At 42.2% G+C, this 18,535-nt stretch overlaps 1 protein-coding gene across 1 annotated transcript in view; it reads left to right on the top strand.

Moving 5' to 3' along the window:
- The first annotated feature begins 703 nt into the window (after positions 1-703).
- The window catches only part of LOC126295224 (triosephosphate isomerase B-like), a 40,341-nt gene continuing 22,509 nt past the window's right edge, over positions 704-18,535 (top strand). Inside the window, exons 1-2 of the mRNA XM_049987569.1 lie at positions 704-970; positions 15,931-16,044. Of these exons, the coding sequence (XP_049843526.1) occupies positions 862-970; positions 15,931-16,044 (223 nt within the window). The 5' untranslated portion in view covers positions 704-861. The remainder of the gene's footprint in view (positions 971-15,930; positions 16,045-18,535) is intronic.

Genomic DNA, 18,535 nt, shown 5'->3' with positions numbered 1-18,535 from the left:
ATGTAATTATGTTAGCTCAAAATATGTTTTTAAATGGCAAATGAAAGCCATCAGGTGCATTCTAGGACTTAACGCAACGCGAATCATACAGCGTATATTTCACGGAGGAGGAGACTGGTGCTTAACATCCCGTCGACAACAAGGTCATTAGAGAGGGGCGATTATTTCAAACAACAATGCCAAGTACCAGTACAGTGCCAGCTAACAAGGACATACAGTGTTCGGGTTGGATGTTGCGTGAAATGCTCAAATCGTGTTATCTTCGAATGAGATGTTCTGTCTCATACGTACTGTTAGAATGGACGTACAACGCACCGATCAACAGAAGATTTATCAGTCCTCTGAAATGGAATAACTTAATTCTGAGAAATGGTAAGACCTGAAAGTTAGCAAGAAGTATCAAAATGATAGCTGGTTGTAGGTTAAAATTGGAAGTGAAATGACATTGACCTTTAGACGATTCGTTTAGGTACCAAGCGTAGCATTACACTGTGCACAGTGTGCATGTTAATATTTTGGTTTGCTATCAGATTAATTCACAGTGTGTTCCAGAATGTTTATGCTTTTCATTTTCTGAGCTATATCGATTTGCCGCTGATCAGTTGTGTCACACTAATTAATTGTTATATTCAAAATAATATAAATCGGAGAAGGTCGATATAACAACGTTGCACAAGTCGATTTGTAATCCCATCGATATGTGTCTGTCCTTGCGAAGGTCAGATCCTGTAGTTTGCAGGTGCACGAAGGGCAGCAGCGGGTTGCTTGAGAGCTTGGCTGTTATTCTTTACAGCTTGCTGTGATTGTAAACGACGCCCTCAGTCGGGTCCTTGTCCGTGTGTTGGTGGCGTTCCAGGCGAAATGGGTCGAAGATTTATTGTCGGTGGAAATTGGAAGATGAATGGAGATAAGAAGAGTATCGAGGAAATCCTGGGATTTCTGAGGCAGGGCCCGTTGGACGAAAGTGTCGGTAAGTTGATACCTTAATTACATTCAACCTCTTTGTTTAGATCTTCACCATAACAAATGTTTGTAAAAAGGTACACAAGAAAAACTTATTTTTCCCTTGGTGCTTCCTCCCACAAAACCTCTCCCCTTTCAACCCACTTTTCGGCATTATGAACTCTATACACCCACATTGGAGAAAGTTTCAATAATCTTCAAAACGCAATATAGTAATAAGAGTCACCTGCTACTACGTTATGTCACGCACACCAACAGTCTGTGAGCAGGGAAGAGCCTCAATATGTGTCTCTATCAAGAATTTTATTCACCGTAGATCATTTTACAATCATATTGGCTTCGTCATTCAAGATGTACATACTACAGAATAATAAAATAAACTTCTGTCAATACATTATAGAATACATTTGAAACATGGCAGTGTACAAATTAAAAAGGATAGCTTTTAAAAAGTTAATGCAACAAGCTATCCTATAATCTAATATAATATGGTATTTTATTGTTTATAGTATAAACTTTGTAATTACACACGATTAACCACAGAACAAAATAATATGTTTAACTACAGACAACTTTTAAATGCTTATATTCTGCTCAGGCATCTCAAAGAATTCTTTAATGTCATAGAATGGATGATCTGACGGCCACCTGTACCACTTAATTTTAAAAGAATTTGTATCCATAGACTGAACATGAACTGGCAGTTTATTGAACATTTTGAGTGGGTTAAATTTGTGTGAATTTCCTGTTCTCGCTAATCTGTGGCACGGTATGTCTAAATTACCGTTAGCCGTGGTGTTTTGTTTGTGTATTTCCCTTCTGGCAATAAATTCTGAAATATTATTTTAAATATAGAGTACAGACACACAGATGTATAAATTTGAGAGGAGTGCCCCCATATAATCAGACCATATGAAATATGTGATTGGAATAGCCCAAAGTATGTCACCCTGAGATACTCCAAGCTCACTACCTGCCTTAGTTTCAAGAGATTGTAGGCTACCAGAGATATTTTTTCACATACATGATTGATATATTCCTACCAATATAGTTTTGAGTCATTGTGAATACCTAAGAGTTTTACTGACTTATTGCCTACTTCATTTGATGTTCCCATTAAAAGTTGTTGTTTTGTCAGGGTTGCATAGGTTATTGGCTGCAAACCAGTCCAGGGCCTTAATCTAGTGTTTCTTTTGTTAGGTTATTCAGATCTGAAATGTTCTGATGTGTGGTAAGTAGTGTTGTATCGTCAGCATAACACACAACAGGGTGAGCTATATTTTTAGGTAAATCATTAATAGCGGCAATGAAGAAGGGTCCAAGGATAGACACTTGTGGTACACCTGTGCTGATTTCCATGATGGAAGAATTTAAATTTCTGACTAAATCGAATTGTTTTCGCTTACTTAAATAAGAATTGATCACAGATAAAGTGCTCCCTCTCACCAAATAAAACTCTAGTTTCCCCAGTAGTATGTCAACAGGAATGCAATAATTGAAAGCTTTGCTTAGGTCACATAATACCAATGATACCATGTTGTTATTTTCAAAAGCTTTTAAGGTTAGGTCAATGATTTCCAAGATGGCCCCTGTTGTGTTCTTCCCCCTTCGAAAGCCAAACTGATTGTTACATAGGATATTGTGTTTTTCAGAGAAGTTGCTTATTTTTGTGTGTATCAGTGCCTCAAATACCTTTGAGAATATTGGAACAATGGAGACTGGTCTGTAGCTTTGGGGGAGGTGTTTGTCTCCTTTTTTAAAAACTGGGACAACTTTTGATACCTTGAGTGCATTCGGAAAAACTCCAAATTCTACTATTTATTAAATATAGAAGCTAATGGTTTAGCGATTGAGTGTATTGTCTTTTTAATTATGTTATTTGATAACCAATAACAGTCCATACTTTTTGAACCTGAAAATTGGGATACAGCTTTTATAACATCAGCAGGTGTGACAGCCCTCCATTGAAATGCCATGTTAACAGGCAGTGGTGTTCCAACAAGGTTCATTGCAGATGAATTTGTTGCTTTGATACTGTTACTTATTTTTTTAACTGAGTTTAAAAAATACTCATTTAATTCTTCAGGATCGAGCAGAGCTGTTTCTTTGTGTTTCGTTGTATTCTCTTGTTTTATTATTTGCCAGGCTGCCTTGCATTTATTGGGAGCTCTTTCTATGTAGTTCTCCGCTGCTTGCTTTTTTGCCAGAAGTAGTTTAGCTTTATAGTAATTTTTGCATTTCAGATATGACCTATGACTGTTCACACTCTGTTCTGCCCCTTGGTCAGAGGCTTGTTTATGCATCTGGTACAGCATATGCAAGTTTCCTCTAATTTCTACTAGCTCTTGTGTGAACCAGTTCAGACTTCTCTTTTTCATTTCATTTGGATATCTAATTTTATTTACTGGTGAGCAGGAATACCACAAATCTGTGTACTTTTTAAAGAAGTTACCAAAGCTAATTTCAGCTTCCTTTTTTCCAGATTGATAATTATATGTAAAGTCCCAATCTACACTTCCTAATCTATCAACAAACATATTTATGTACTCTTCCTTCTGCCTTCGTACCACTTCTACTTTAGATTCTTCAGTTTTAACTGGCTGCCTCTTACAGAGTGTAAGGAGTAGTGGCTTATGATCTGCAAGTCCACTTCATGCAAGTCTAACTGTAAAATCCTCCCTATGGAAATTCACAATAATATTGTCTATACAGGCATTCTTACGTGTGGCACACTTTGTGCTAAATCATGAACTGAACCTGTTGCTTAGAATTTGTTAATTAAATCATGTACAGTGTTACATTTTGGACCCCTGAAAGCTGGAAAATGCAATTTAAATTGCCACCTCACATGCTCCGTGGAGTTTCCTTCTGTACAGAAAACCTCTTCCACTAAGAATGCTCTGTCTGCAATTGTAAGCATTCTTAGTGCACTCAGCTTACAGACAAGACACAACTAACAGCTACAATGCACACCCAACACTACTACCCATTAATTGTGTGTCGGTATTGGACTCAAATATCTGTACGGCAATGCAGATGTCAATAGTGTACCCTGTGTGTCTTGCTTAAAGACAGGCTTGTTCTGTTAATTCAGCTATAGCTGTTGACAAGAGTAATGCCCACTTTATTCTTCACCTGTGGCCAACCTATTGATGGGCCATCTAGAGGAATCCTTCCTAAACACCCAGAATCCTCAACCTGTCACCAATTTTGATTTGTTGATGACATCTTTGCAATCTGGGTTGGGGGTGAGGACATCCTATCCACATTCCTCCAGAACCTCAACAGATCCCCTGCGGGTCTGGGGGTTAGAATAGGCCCGAGGTATTCCTGCCTGTTGTACGAGGAGACTAAGTTTCACACGTTTCGGCTTTTATGTGATGGTCCCCCTGTAGGGTTTGACCTCCATTCTTCACAATTTTTCCGAAGAGCAAGCCAATTGGAGAAGGGTGTCATACAAGGTACATCATATCCATTGTGCATTGAGATCTTTAGCCCACTTTCTCGCCATCACATTGCAGTCCTGCCCATTCTCATGCAGTGTCGATTTCTGCGTTGACGGTGACCATGGACTTATTTGCACCTGATATCCAGCACAGTAGCCAGTCCGTTGTGGTGGTGCCGCCATGTACCCTGTTGGTTGTAGCCTCCTGACCACACGGGGATTGCTGTGCTGATGCCTGTGCCATTAACTCTACCCATATGCTGAGGGGTAGATGCCCATCCTCCTGTGGCATCGGGACTCCCGTCAATGGCCATCCTGCCAGGTGGCCTTTGCTGCGGCTGGGTAGTGCCCGTGGGGAGGGCCCCTGGTAGGAGTGGGTGGCATCAGGGTGGGTGACACAAGATGATGCATAGTCCATCATTTCTTGCTGGTGGTGAAACACCAGTAGTCTCTAAGCAATCACGAGCTCAATTCAATGCACAGAAGTACACCCCAGATTGTTCACCTCTCTGGCCACACCGTGGGAGGAACATCAGGCTAAGGATGGCAGCGGATCTTATTCGCCCCAGTACTTTGTATGCTTAGAGAGCTGATGGGGAAGCTTTCATGATGATGAAGCAGCTTCAGTTTTTGTTGATCACTTAGAGTACAAGTTCGGGGAGGTGAAGGTCTTGTCCAAATTGAGATCTGGGTCAGTCTTGATCAAAACAGCATCCTCTGCCCAGTCATGGGAGTTACTCGCGTGTGACGAGCTGGGGGATGTTTCTGTAACCATCACGCCCCATAAGAGCTTAAATATGGTCCAGGGTATCATATTTCGCAGAGACCTTCTTTTGCAGTCTGATGATGAGCTGCGTGCCAATTTAGAGGAGCGAGCTGTACATTTCGTCTGGTGTATTGTACTGGTTGTTACCTATATCGTTTCTTAGCTAACTGAAAAATTGTGGAATCTTACGTGGTATATTGTGGTAGGACCGCACTCTCACCATGTGTTCCTTGAATGAGAATAATATGAGTAGTTCCAGCACAATTTCAACAAGACTTATTTTTTTTAGTAGCTGCTGAAAGATTACACACTGCAGATCTCGTTTGTCTATGGGTTCTTAAAGTTTTGTCTGCAAAATAATCATTCCAACAAGCATGGCCTGGGTTTTCTTCCTGTTTGGAATAAACACTACCGGATCTGAAATACTTTCAGCTAAAAATTATATTTATTCGTACCTTTTGTTAGTAAGTACACCATTTTCACTATGAACATTGATACTCTAAATGCTCTATACCGCATTTGTGATATAAACACGTCCATCTCCTTCCAATACATACAAAGCAGTGGCGGGCAAGCCAACATGTGCCTGGAAGTTGCAGACATTCCTGCATTCTAGATTCTTTGGTCTACTGACCTTATCAAACTCCAAAGATACATATAAATAAATACATATAAATATACAGCATTTAACATCTCAAACGAATCCATTATTTATCATAAAAGAAAATATTCATAATTAAATAAATTAAACACATTTTCTGGCAACATAATGAAATTGCCTTAACTTTTTACTGTGGGCATCGTACTTTTCGCATGAGATAAACTTTATCCCCGACAGCTAATTACATTAGTGTCCACCGGGGTCTGAAGGCTAATCAGGTTGCCACCGGTGCCTTCATCTTGGCCTTTGAGGGTGATGCATTGCCTGAGAAGGTCGAGGTGATGGTCTACTGGAGTGATGTCAGGTGGAGTTTGCTTTTATGTCCCATGGAGTAAAAGACCCAGGACCGACTGACCTACACATAGGCTAAGAGAAAATTTGAACGCCTGCATCCTGTGCGTCTGACATCATCTTATGCTGCCACTACAACAGTTCTGGCAGCATCAGCTCTGCCAATCCAGGTCTCCTCTCAGAGCTGGAAGACTACACCTGCCCTCTTGATGATGGGGGGCATTTCCCTGCTTGTTGCTCCTGTACTACCTACTTCGGGAGCAACACCACCCTCAACCATCGGGGACATCCATCCCCACTTCTAAGCCAGAGAAGCATAAGTTTTCTACAGCTTCTCTTGCTAGGAAGGTTCCATTGGGTCACTCATTTCCCAGGTTTCTTCTAGTGGGAAAGACAACACCCACCAGTCGCGGAAGAGCGCAAAAGTAGCTGGTCGGAGGGCTTCGTGCTAATCCTCAGTCCCGGAGATGGAGCCAGTGAAGTCATCCCACACAGGGAAACCCAAGGAGCAGCGAGAGAAATCTAAAAAGAAAACCTCTAATACCAAGGAAATTGCGGTGGCGCCCACACCACCACTACCTACAAGCTCTGTGGCTGGGAATGGGGTGGAGATTTTGGCGTCTGCTGAGGACTTAGATCTCGCCAGACCATCAGACACAATGGATACAGACTGCTCAGGCAATAAATCGGTGGCATCAGGTGACTCTGAGGTGTAAACTGCCTCATTGAATGTTCCATGCCTTCCCAGCCTCACGATGACGTCGTCCTCCACTGGAATTGAGGCAGTTTTTTCCACCGTCTGGCTGAGCTATGGCAACTGTTAAGCTTTACACCTGCTATCTGCATTGCCTTCCAGGAAATCTGGTTCCAGCAATGTGCCTGCCCTCCGCGGCTTTAAGGGATATTACAGGAACCGTAGCGACTATAATCGAATGTCAGGTGGAGTTTGCTTTTATGTCCCAAACTCGGTCTGTAGTGAAAATGTGCCTCTTCAAACTCCTCTTGAAGCTGTGGCTGTCAGAACAAGGACGACACAGGAAGTAACTGTGTGCAATGTATATCTTCCTCCAGATGAATGTATTAGCTGCGCTTATTGAGCAGCTCCATAAACCTTTCCTAATTAGATTTTAATGCCCATAACCCCTACTGGGAGATGTCGAAAATTTACTGCCACAATTCGACTTCTGCCTGTTAAATACTGGGGCTGACACACATTTCAGTGTGGCTCATGGTAGTTACTTGGCCATTGATTTATCAATTTTCAGCCCAGGACTTCTCCCATCTGTCCACTGGAGAGCACATGACAGCCTGTGTGGTTGTGACCACTTTTATTTATTTATTGTTCTGTGGGACCAAATTAAGGAGAAGTCTCCATGGTCATGGAACAAGTCAATACATGGGATTTATAACACTATAGTAGAAAAGATAAAATGAGATATAAAAAACATATTCAGGCGATAAGTCTTAAGTTTAAATAAAGAAAATCAACAATGTAACACTTCCGCATCTTCCTGTCACTGCCCCAGCATCAGGCACACAGACTCCTGCCCAGAGGGGCCTTGAACAAGGTGGACTGGGGAATTTTCACCTCTGTTGTCACTGCTGAATCTCCCCCACACAATAACATCGATGTGATGGTTGAGCAGGTGAATAGCACAGTTGTTTCTGCAGGAGAAAATGCGAACCCTTGCTCTTTTGGGTACCTGATGCGTAAGGCAGTCCCTTGGTGGTCGCCGGAAGTCGCTGAAGCAATCGAGGAGTGTTAGTGAGCTCCACAGTGGCATATGCAGCATCCTTCCCTGGAGTACCTCATAGCCTTTAAACGGCTCCGTCCCCGTGTTTGCTACCTTATCAAACAATGGAAGGAGGAATGTTGGGAGAGATAAGACTCCACCATTGGGTGTCACACGTCACCTTCCCAAGTCTGAGCAAAGATTAAACATCTTTTTGGGTACCAGGTCGCAACGGCTGTCCCCGGTGTTGCCCTAAATGGCGAGTTATGTACTGACGCAAACGCGATTGCCGAGCACTTTGCTTGAGCCTCTAAGTCACAGAATTACCCCACAGCCATTGACACGCTCAAACGGCGGCTGGAAGGGAATGTCTTCTTATTCACTACATGCTACAATGAATCCTATAACGCCCCATTTACAGAGTGGGAGTTCCTCAGTTCCCTTGCACATTGCCCCGACACAGCTGCGCCTGATCGCATCCACAGCCAGATGATTAAACATCTCTCATCCGAGTACAAACGACATCTTATCATCTTCAACAGACTCTGGTGCGATGACATCTTTCCATGCAATGGCAAGAGAGCACCATCATTCTGGTGCTCAAACCTGGTAAAATTCGCTTGATGTGGATAGCTATTGGCCCATCAGCCTCAATAATGTTCTTTGTAAACTGCTGGAACATATGGTATGTCGGTGGTTGGGTTGGGTCATGGAGTCATGTGGTTTGCTGGCTCCATGTCAGGGCAGCTTCCGCCAGAGTCACTGTACCACTGATAATCTGGTGTCCTTAGTCTGCCATCCGAACAGCCTTTTCCAGACGGCAACACCCGATTGCCGTCTTTCTTGACTTACGTAAAGCATACAACATGACTTGGCGACATAATATCCTTGCCACACTGTATGGTTGGGGTCTATGGGGACCACTCCTGATTTTTATCCAAAAACTTACTGTCGCTCTGTACTTTGCGTGTCCAGGTTGGTGAGTCCCATAGTTCCATCCATATCCAGGACAATGGAATCCCGCACTGCTCTGTATTGAGTGTGTCTCTATTTTTAGTGGCCATTAGCGGTCTAGCAGCAGCTGTCGGGCCATCAGTTTCACCTTCTCTGTACTCAGCAGACTTCTACATTTTGTACTTCTGCTCCAGTACTGTTGTTGCTGAGTGTCGCCTCCAGGGAGCCATCCACAAGGCGCAGTCATGGGCTCTAGCCCACGGCTTCCAGTTTTCAGTCGCAAAGTCGTGTGTCGGCGTTGTACCGTTCATCTGGAACCTGCACTTTACCTTAATGATGATCCACTCACTGTAGTGGAAACATATCAATTCCTAGGACTGGTTTTCGACGCTCGATTGACTTGGCACCCTCATCTTCGTCAGCTTAAGCAGCAGAACTTCAATGCCTTCCGTTGCCTGAGCAATGCCAGTTGGGGTGCAGATTGCTGTACACTGCTGCGGCTCTACAGAGCCCTTGTCCAATCCTGAATTGACTGAGAGTGTGGTTTATGGTTCAGCAGTGCCTTCAGTATTGCACTTACTTGACCCTGTGCAACACTGTGGGGTTTGATTGGCGATAGCAGCTTTTAGGACGAGTCCAGTAACCGACGTACTGGTGGAGGCTGGCGTCCCTCCACTGCAGATCATACGTGTGCAGCTGCTCCCCAGTTACGCAGCACTCATTTGCAGTTTCCCTGAGCATCCGTATTAGCATCTCCTTTTCCCGCCCGCGGCAGTCCATCTCCTGCATCGGCAGCCCAGATCGGGACTAACGATTGCGGTTCGTGTGTGGTTTCTTCTTCCCGAATTGGTGTCCTTCCCTTTACCACCTCTACTTGCGAGCTGTTCACGTACACCTCCATGGTGTACGCCTCTGCTGCAGCTTCGTCTGGACCTTTTGCATGGCCCTAAGGACTCCGTTAACCCTGCCGCTCTCCACTGTCACTTCCTCTAGATTCTTGACGTGTTTCGGAGCTCTGAAGCAGTTTACAGCGACGGCTCAATGGATGATGGTCTCGCAGGCTTCATGTATGTTCGTGGAGGACATATTGAGCAACACTTCTTGCCAGTTGGCTGCAGTGTTTTCACTGCAGATCTGGCAGCCATATCTCGTGCTTTTAAGTACATCCACTCATGCCCTGGTGAGTCATTTCTCCTATGTACTGACTCATTGAGTAGCCTACAAGCTATCGACCAGTGCTACCCTCGCCACACTCTGGTAGCGTACATTCAAGAGTCCATCTATGCCTTGGCGTTTGTATGGGCCGCAGGGCACGTCGGAATCCCCGGCAACAAGCTTGCCGACAGACTGGCCAAACAGGCGACACGGAAACTGGTTCTGGAGATAGGCACCTGTGAAGCTGATGTGCGTTCTGTCTTACACCACAGGGTTTTCTGGCTTTTGGAGATGGAATGCCATAGCAGCACGCAAAACAAACTGCGTGTCATTAAGGAGACTGTGAATGTGTGGAAGTCTTCCATGCCGGCCTCTTGCAGGGAATCAGTTGTCCTCTGCTGGCTTCGCATTGGCCATATGTGGCTAATGCGAGGTTACCTGCTGCGTTGCGAGGACCCACCTCAGTGTCGCTGTGGCTCCCAAATGACAGTCGCACACCTCTTGCTGACTGCCCACTTTTAGCCGTTCTGCGGCAGACTTTTAACTTTCCCAGCGCCCTGCCTTCGATGTTGGGTGACAATGCCTCCACAGCAGCTTTAGTTTTATGGTTTATCCGTGAGGGTGGGTTTTATACATCTATGTAGGTTTTAGCGCATGTCCTTTGTCCCTCTGTGTCCTCCACCCCAGTGCTTTTAGGGTGGAGGTTTTAATGTGTTGCAGAGTGGCTGGTTTTCCCTTTATATTCTCATGGTTGGCCAGCCACTGTAATCTGCTTTCATGTTTTACTCTCTTCTGTTTCTAGCATCTCTGTTGTTTTCTTGTCCTCTTTTGTTCATTTCAGTTTTCATTGCCTTCCCTTTGTTCTCGTGGCTATTCCTTTCTTTTCGTTTTGTGTTATATTTATCGTCCGTTTTATTCTCACACCTGTGGCATTGTTTTATTAGGAACAAGTGACCGATGACCTCGTAGTTTGGTCCTTTCTTCCGCCTTTAATCACCCCCTCACCTCCCAAAGTCTTACTGTCGCCCTCAGAGGAGCGTTCCCCTCGTAACCCAGTACCACTCAGGACTGGAGCAACTGAATTACATTCTCCGCCAGTGTTTTGACTACCTCTTGTTATGCCCTGAAATGGAATTGTCCTGCCCACTATCCTTCCCACCCCTCACATAATGGTATTCTGCCGTCCACCAAACATCCACAATATACTCACACCCCCCCCCCCCCCCCCCCCCCTATACAACCTATGCTCCCAACCCCTTACCTAATGGCTCATATCCCTGTTATAGACCTAGATGCAAGACATGTCCCATACATCCTTTCATCACCACTTACTCCAGTCTGGTCATAAACATCACTTATCTCATCAAAGGCAAGGCTACATGTGAAACCAGTCATGTGATGTGCAAGCTAAGCTGCAACCACTATGCTGCATTTTATGTGGGCATGACAACCAACAAGCTGCCTGTCCGCATGAATGGCCACAGACAAATTGTGGCCAAGAGACAACTGGACCACCCTGTTACTGAGTACTCCGCCAAACACGGCATTCTTCATTTCAATGACTACTTCACAGCTTGTGCCATATCAGGGTGTATATGACCTGGGAGATCTGGGAAAAACCCAGGAATTTTTTCATCTGGGAGAAAACCAGGAAAATCCCGGGAATTTTTCATTGTTTTAGTTACCAGTTAAATTTTTGTGATTTTGTCTGGTAAGAATCAATACTCTAATGCGGGATATTACTGCATCCCGCTTCTGCAGAATAATACTGCAGCAACAAACCATGCACGAGAGAAAAAAAAATACTAAAATAAAACTTAAGTCGCAAAGGAAATGTGCTGCATACAACAACAAAACACAGTGCTCATACAAGTGTCTGCCAACCAAAGTGTGTCAAAGGCTTTAGGTAGAATATGCAGTGATTCCCAACAACAAATTGCCTCTGATGAGCGTGATGTGACAACTGATTACATTAGATTCATTTGAGCAGTTGTGGATAGGCTCTTGCGCATGCGCAGTTGAGTCCCGTATGAGTAGTACCTTGTTCCACTTCTGGCTACAGATGTGTGGCTGGGTGCCACTATCTAAATTGCTCCGGTACGGAAATATCGTAGATCTGGGGCTGATGCACAGAGCAGTCTGAGTTGTAGTGGGGAGGTGGGTAGTCTCCACGTGACCTGTGTTAATGTTTAGTGATTTTGCAGTTTCCTCTTCGTTTGTTGCTCTCACATTAAATGAAAACAAAACAGATTTCTGTGGCCGGGAGCTACCAAATGAATTAAAAAACGTTCACCTAATTAAGAGAGGTTAAAATATGTTGTTAGTTTCGGATTTTATTTTCATCTTTCTGACAGTCAAGCACTAATCGCCTTGCAGAACAATTTTTGTCGGTTTGCTAAAGAGATTTGGCTTTTATTAATCTTTTGCACTGAGGCAGTCAATTTATTTGAAACAAAGTGTTCAATTTCACACTGTTGGCTAGTATCAACTGTTCACTGCATTTCAAGTGCAAGTTTTCCATCTTCTAGCTTATATGGCATAATGCCATAATAAAGAACCAAACATGAGATGACTGGTAGTCAAGAAAATTTACATCCAAATCTGGACATACTATTCTGCACTTTAAGCCGAATTATGCATTTTAGTATGGTTCACAAAATTCCGATGCTCTTGAAGTGTCCTTTGATGTCTTGTTTCTTTTATGACATAATGCAAGATCTTTTAATATTTTACACGTACGAACATGCGGGCTTCCTGCGTCATTGTAGCTGCGCAGGCGCAGTGACGCCTGTTATCTGGCTCTCTCTGGCAACTACTGAAACGAACCAATTTCTAACAGGTCACGGGAAAATATTGCGAATGGTAGTTTGGAAAGTGCTACTTTCAAAGTAAATTTCCTTTTACACAAGATGAACTATGTGCGAGAATGTACTCTGAATTTCTTAAATCAGAGTGTTATACTCTCATTTAAAAATCAACTCTTTGAGGATGATCATCTAGACGAATTTCCAGCCCAGAAGATCAGACATTTACGTCGTTATTAAAAATTTTACTAGCACATTTATGCGATGTACATTAAAGTGCAACACCCGCAAAAAGATCACCATTATATGTGGAAACTTAGCTTCTCTTGCAACTTATCAATCTTAAAGACCAATATTATTTGTGAAAGCTTTGTTCTTCTTGTATCAACACTATGTATATTAATTTAAACCATTAACTTTTCTTTTTTGTGTGTTCACAGTACTTAAGTTTTCTTGCCATTGGTTGACTACATCACGTGTCCTATGCTGTCATCAGCTAGCGAGATCACGTGACGTGAGCTATGACTGAGTTACAAAAGCGCGTCGCAATCTCGATTTCATTGCTTCTGAAAGTAACGTGCAGTGTTTGGTGGTATTCGAATTTATACCTCCGTAACATGAAAAAATGCAGCGTACATGTTGCTGCACATCAAAGATCTTTCCAAAACATGTTTTTTCCTCCCCTGGGTTTAGTTTTCTAAAGTGTCGGCAAATTCCTACGTCTGTGTAGAAAACCATAAACATTCTAAGGATGGATAACTTTTACATTGCCAAGGAAAAGTATACTGTCACTTAACACGGAAGAAATGTATTTTCACCTGGGAGAAAGTCTATTTTCAACCGGGAAATCTGGGAAAAATCCGGGATTCCCCCCCCCCCCTCCCCCCCCTCCTTTGTTCATGTATACACCCTGCAGTGTGTGTGTGTGTGTGTGTGTGTGTGTGTGTGTGTGTGTGTGTGTGTGTGTGTTTTGCGCGCATGCCCGATGTGCCCTGAAATGAGAATTGTCCTGCCCACTATCCTTCCCGCAGTGGTATTCTGCCGTCCACCGAACCTCCACTATATACTCATCCATCCCTATACAACCCATGCTCCCAACCCCTTACCTAATGGCTCATATCCCTGTAATAGACCTAGATGGAAGACCTGTCCCATACATACTTTTATCAAACTTGACAGTAAGTGTAGATGTGGTACTAAGTCAAATGCCCTTAGGAAATATAGAAATACTGCATCCACCTAGTTGCCTTGATCCAAAGCTTTCAGTAAGTCGTGTTGAAAATTGCAAGTGGGGTTTCGCATGATCAGTGTTTTCAGAACCCACGTTGGAAGCCTTTTAGGAGTTCAGTCTGTTTGAGATATATCATTGTGTTTGAGCTCAGAATATGTTCTAAGGTTCTACAATGAAACGATGTCAAGGATATTGGATGGTAGTTTTGTGGATAACTTCTACTACCCTTCTTGTAGACAGGTGTGACATGTGCTTTTTTCCAAGAATTGAGCACGGTTTTTTGTTGAAGAGATCTAAGACAGATTACAGTTAGAAAAGGGGCTAGATCAATGCTAATTCAATATAGAATCTGACAGGGATTACATTGGGTCCTTGGAGCTTTGTTTGGTTTTAACAGTTTCGGCAGTTTCTCAACACCACTGACATTACAACCTATTTCAACACTAAAACTTATTTCATTCATCTTTTCAGTTGTACAAAGATTAAGTTGGGAAGTTATTTGTACAGTGCGTCTGAGTGCTTATTAAGAATTGTGTACATGGCCAGTGTATGATATCTATCCTTTCTTCCCCTACACATATTGAGGTGAACTTTCCATCAGTTGATAATATACACTGTTACTCCAAAGTAATGATGAAAAATTAGTATTATTTGCATACATTGTGGTAAACAGTGGTAAATTCTTCAGTGTAGGAAACATACACTTGATGGTGCACGGGACTTCACACCTGCATCTACATTCATAATGTGAAAACCACTATGGAGTGATTGGCAGAGGGTGCTTCCCATTTTATCAGTTATTAAAGCTTCTTCCCATTCCATTCATGTACGGAGTGTGGGAAGAACGACTGTTTAAATGCTTCTGTGTACACTGTAATTACTCTTCTCCTTGGGTACCCTACAAGAATGATACATAATGGATTTTAGTGGATTTCTAGAGTCATTGCGCAAAGTTGCTTCTTCAAATGAAACTTGGTGAGTAGGCTTTCTTCAGATTTTGTCTCTATCATCCTGTGTGGCAGTTAAGTTTCTTCAGCATTTCTGTGACACTCTCTCAGGTCAGACAAGCCTGTGACCATTTGTGCTGCCCATCTCTGCAGACATTTTATATCTCCTGTTAGTTATTCGGTGTAAGTTCCATCACACTCGGTCAGTATTCTAGGATCAGTCACTCAAGTGTATTGGAAGTGATCTGCTTTGTAGACTCACTACATTTCCCCAGCATTCTACCAATGAAACAGTCTGCCACCTGCTATACGTATGTCAGAGCCTGAGTCATAATTCCATTTCATATTCCTACAGATTTTTACACCACCCAGGTATTTGAATCGGTTGGCTGATACCGATTGTGAATCATTGATATTGTATGCACAGTTTTGTAAATTGCAAAACTTTATATTTGTCAGCAGTTAAAGCAAATTGCCAATCTTTGAACCAGTTTGATATCAAGATGTGGTTATATTGTTGTGCAGCATTTGCCAGACAGTATGTTATTACCGGTAACTGCATCATTTACGAATAATCTGCAACGTCATTAATGTACTACATGAACAGCAAGAGTCCCAACATACTTTCCTGAGCACACCTAAAGTTACTTCTCCATCAGTTGATGACTCTCCATGTGAGATAACATGCAACATAATCCTACCAAGAAATCCTCAGTTTGGTCACAAGTTTCACATGATACATGTATGATGTTACATTTAGCAATAAGTCTAGGTGTGGTAATCAGTGAAATGCTTTTATGAAGTAAACAAATACTTCATCTACCTTAAGGTGCCTTGAGTCGAGGTGTTCTTAATGTCATGTGAGAAAAATGCAAGTTGGATTTTGCACGATAGATTTTTGGAATGAGGTCATGCTGTTTGACATACTTCATTACCACATCCATCCTGTGTTGCTGATACCCATTAATTTACTGTTGCAGAGATAATAGTTGGCGTGCCAGCTATATATCTGGACTACGTGAACCAGAAGCTGCCTGGAAATGTTGTGGCTGCGGCACAGAATTGCTACAAGGTCCCAAAAGGTGCTTTTACAGGTAGGCTGAATGAAAATTCCAGCTGTGTTACTAATTTAATAGTAGTTCACATTTTAGTATGACATTTAATGTTTTGTTTGTTTTGTCCGAATGACTCGGGCCTTACGTATAGCTGTCGGTGCAAGCTGGCATGTGGGATTCGCACACATTTCATATGTTCAATAGTATGTTGATATTTAAGAGAAAAGTTTTATTTATACAAAATCCAAAATTTTGAAGTATATGCTACAGTTGCTGAAAATTACAGCTCAGAGTAAAATAAACGAAATTCAACATAACACCTTCTGTTGTATTTATGTGGTTACTTAAGACTTCATGTCACATTTCATATGTGAAATGACAAATAATGCCTCATTGGTAGATGGTGTGCATATTGATGTGTGGATCGTCTCAGGTTTATGGCGTTTGCCCTCACAGTGGCCATGTTTTCAGGTGTCTTAAATTTATTAGGACCTGGTCACTTTTTCCTTAAAATATTGTTATTCTGAAAGCTGTACCCCGTTGTAGGACAGTATTGTGAATCACAGCTTTACAATTAAAATAATGTTGATGTCTGTCACGTTGCATCAACTGACAAGGCAATTAGGTTTAATGTATTATTCACTATCATGCAATTGTCCATTGCAACAACATGTCTTCATCCTCGCTACTGACAGTGGTGTAGTGGGCAATCTGAAAACATTAGTTTCCTGTGGGGCACTTCTGTAGTTCTTAGTGTGTATTGGTGTGAGTACCACTTCACTGTTCTGGTTTGGCCTCATTCACCGTCAGAGTACTTATGCATCTAATATTCATATCCATTCAGCCTTGACACTTAACAACACAATTCTTAGATATTCTTTGATGTTTTGGGAATGTTGCCGAATATACCATAGTTAGTGGTTCTGTACTTCAACCGTGTTCAAAGATTTCTAACTCGTGAAGTTGTTGCTGAGGCTCAGGTTTGTATTTGCAATGTTGAGTGTTCCTACCTCATGAAGTGACCTGTCACCCCGATGCTGTTCATAATATCAGTTGCCTCGAATATCTTCTGACGGTCGTCCCTTCTTTTTTTTTTTTTTTTTTTTTTTTTTTTTTTTTTTTTTTTTAATTCTCGATGCAGTAGTCCTGGTATGTAGTGCCACTAATTTTACTGTGGAACTTCTCCATCTGTGGGGGGTCAAGTGCAGTAAGGAAGCTCATATTCTATAGCAGCTAGCTAAGAAATTGCATAACCACTCTTTAAAGAACTCTTCTCTGTGTAACAATTATGAAAAGTAAAGTTTCTACTCACCAAATAGTGGAGATGCTGAGTCGCAGCTAGGCACAACAAAGATTTTCACAAATTGTTGTGCCTACCTGCGGCTCCTTAACATTTTTCATGAACTCAAGTGAACATATCGCTCATTTACAACTTGGTCGTAGCCGTCGAGACGTAATGTTCCGAATGACGGATAGTAAGAGATCACGTGTTATAACTTCTTTCTGGGGTTTGACCACTATCATCAGACTCCTTCTCTGGAGTCCACAACATCCCAAAGCACGACTGCAAAGTATAAGTTCCTTCTCTATAGCAAGTAAAGACACTCTATTCTAACGTTCTAATTTTACATCTAAATCTACGTGGATACCCTGCAAATCACATTTAAGTGCCTGGCAGAGGGTTCATCGAACCACCTGCACAATTATCTATTATTCCAATCTCGTATAGCATGCGGAAAGAATGAGTGCCTATATCTTTCCGTACGAGCTGTGATTTCCCTTATTTTATCATAATGATCGTTCCGTCCTATGTAGGCCGCTGTCAACAAAGTATTTTCGCATTCGGAGGAGAACGTTACTACTTGGAATTTCGTGAGAAGATTGCGTCGCAATGAAAAACGCCTTTCTTTTAATGATTTCCAGCCAAAATCCTGTATCATTTCTGTGACGCTCCCTTCCATGTTTCACGATAATACAAAATGTGCTGCCTTTCTTTGAACTATTTCGATGTACTCCGTCAGTCCTATCTGGTAAGGATAACACACTGTGCTGCAGTATTCTAAAAGAGGACGGACAAGCATAGTGTAGGCAGTTTACTTAGTAGGTCTGTTAAATTTTCTAAGTGTCCTGTCAATGAAATGCAGTCTTTGGTTAGCCTTCCCAACATTTTCTGTGTTCCTTCCAATTTAAGTTGTTTGTAATTGTAATACCGAGGTATTTAGTTGAATTTACGGCTTTTAGATTAGACTGATTTATCGTGTAACCTAGGGTCAACTGCCACTTTTCGCAACATTCAGATATTTTTTCTTAATTGTTTTGCAGTTTGTTTTGATATTATTAGTCAATAAACAACAGTGTCACCTGCAAACAACCGAAGACGGGTGCCCAGATTGTCTTCCAAATCGTTTATACAGATAAGGAACAGCAAAGGACCTATAACTCTACCTTGGGGAACGCGTGAAATCACTTCTGTTTTGCTCGATGACTTTCTGTCAATTACTACGAACAGTGACCTCTCTGACAGGAAATT

Source organism: Schistocerca gregaria, chromosome 11 (assembly GCF_023897955.1).
Source record: "Schistocerca gregaria isolate iqSchGreg1 chromosome 11, iqSchGreg1.2, whole genome shotgun sequence".
Classification (NCBI taxonomy): domain Eukaryota; kingdom Metazoa; phylum Arthropoda; class Insecta; order Orthoptera; family Acrididae; genus Schistocerca; species Schistocerca gregaria.
This window is presented reverse-complemented; position numbering and strand designations above follow the sequence as displayed.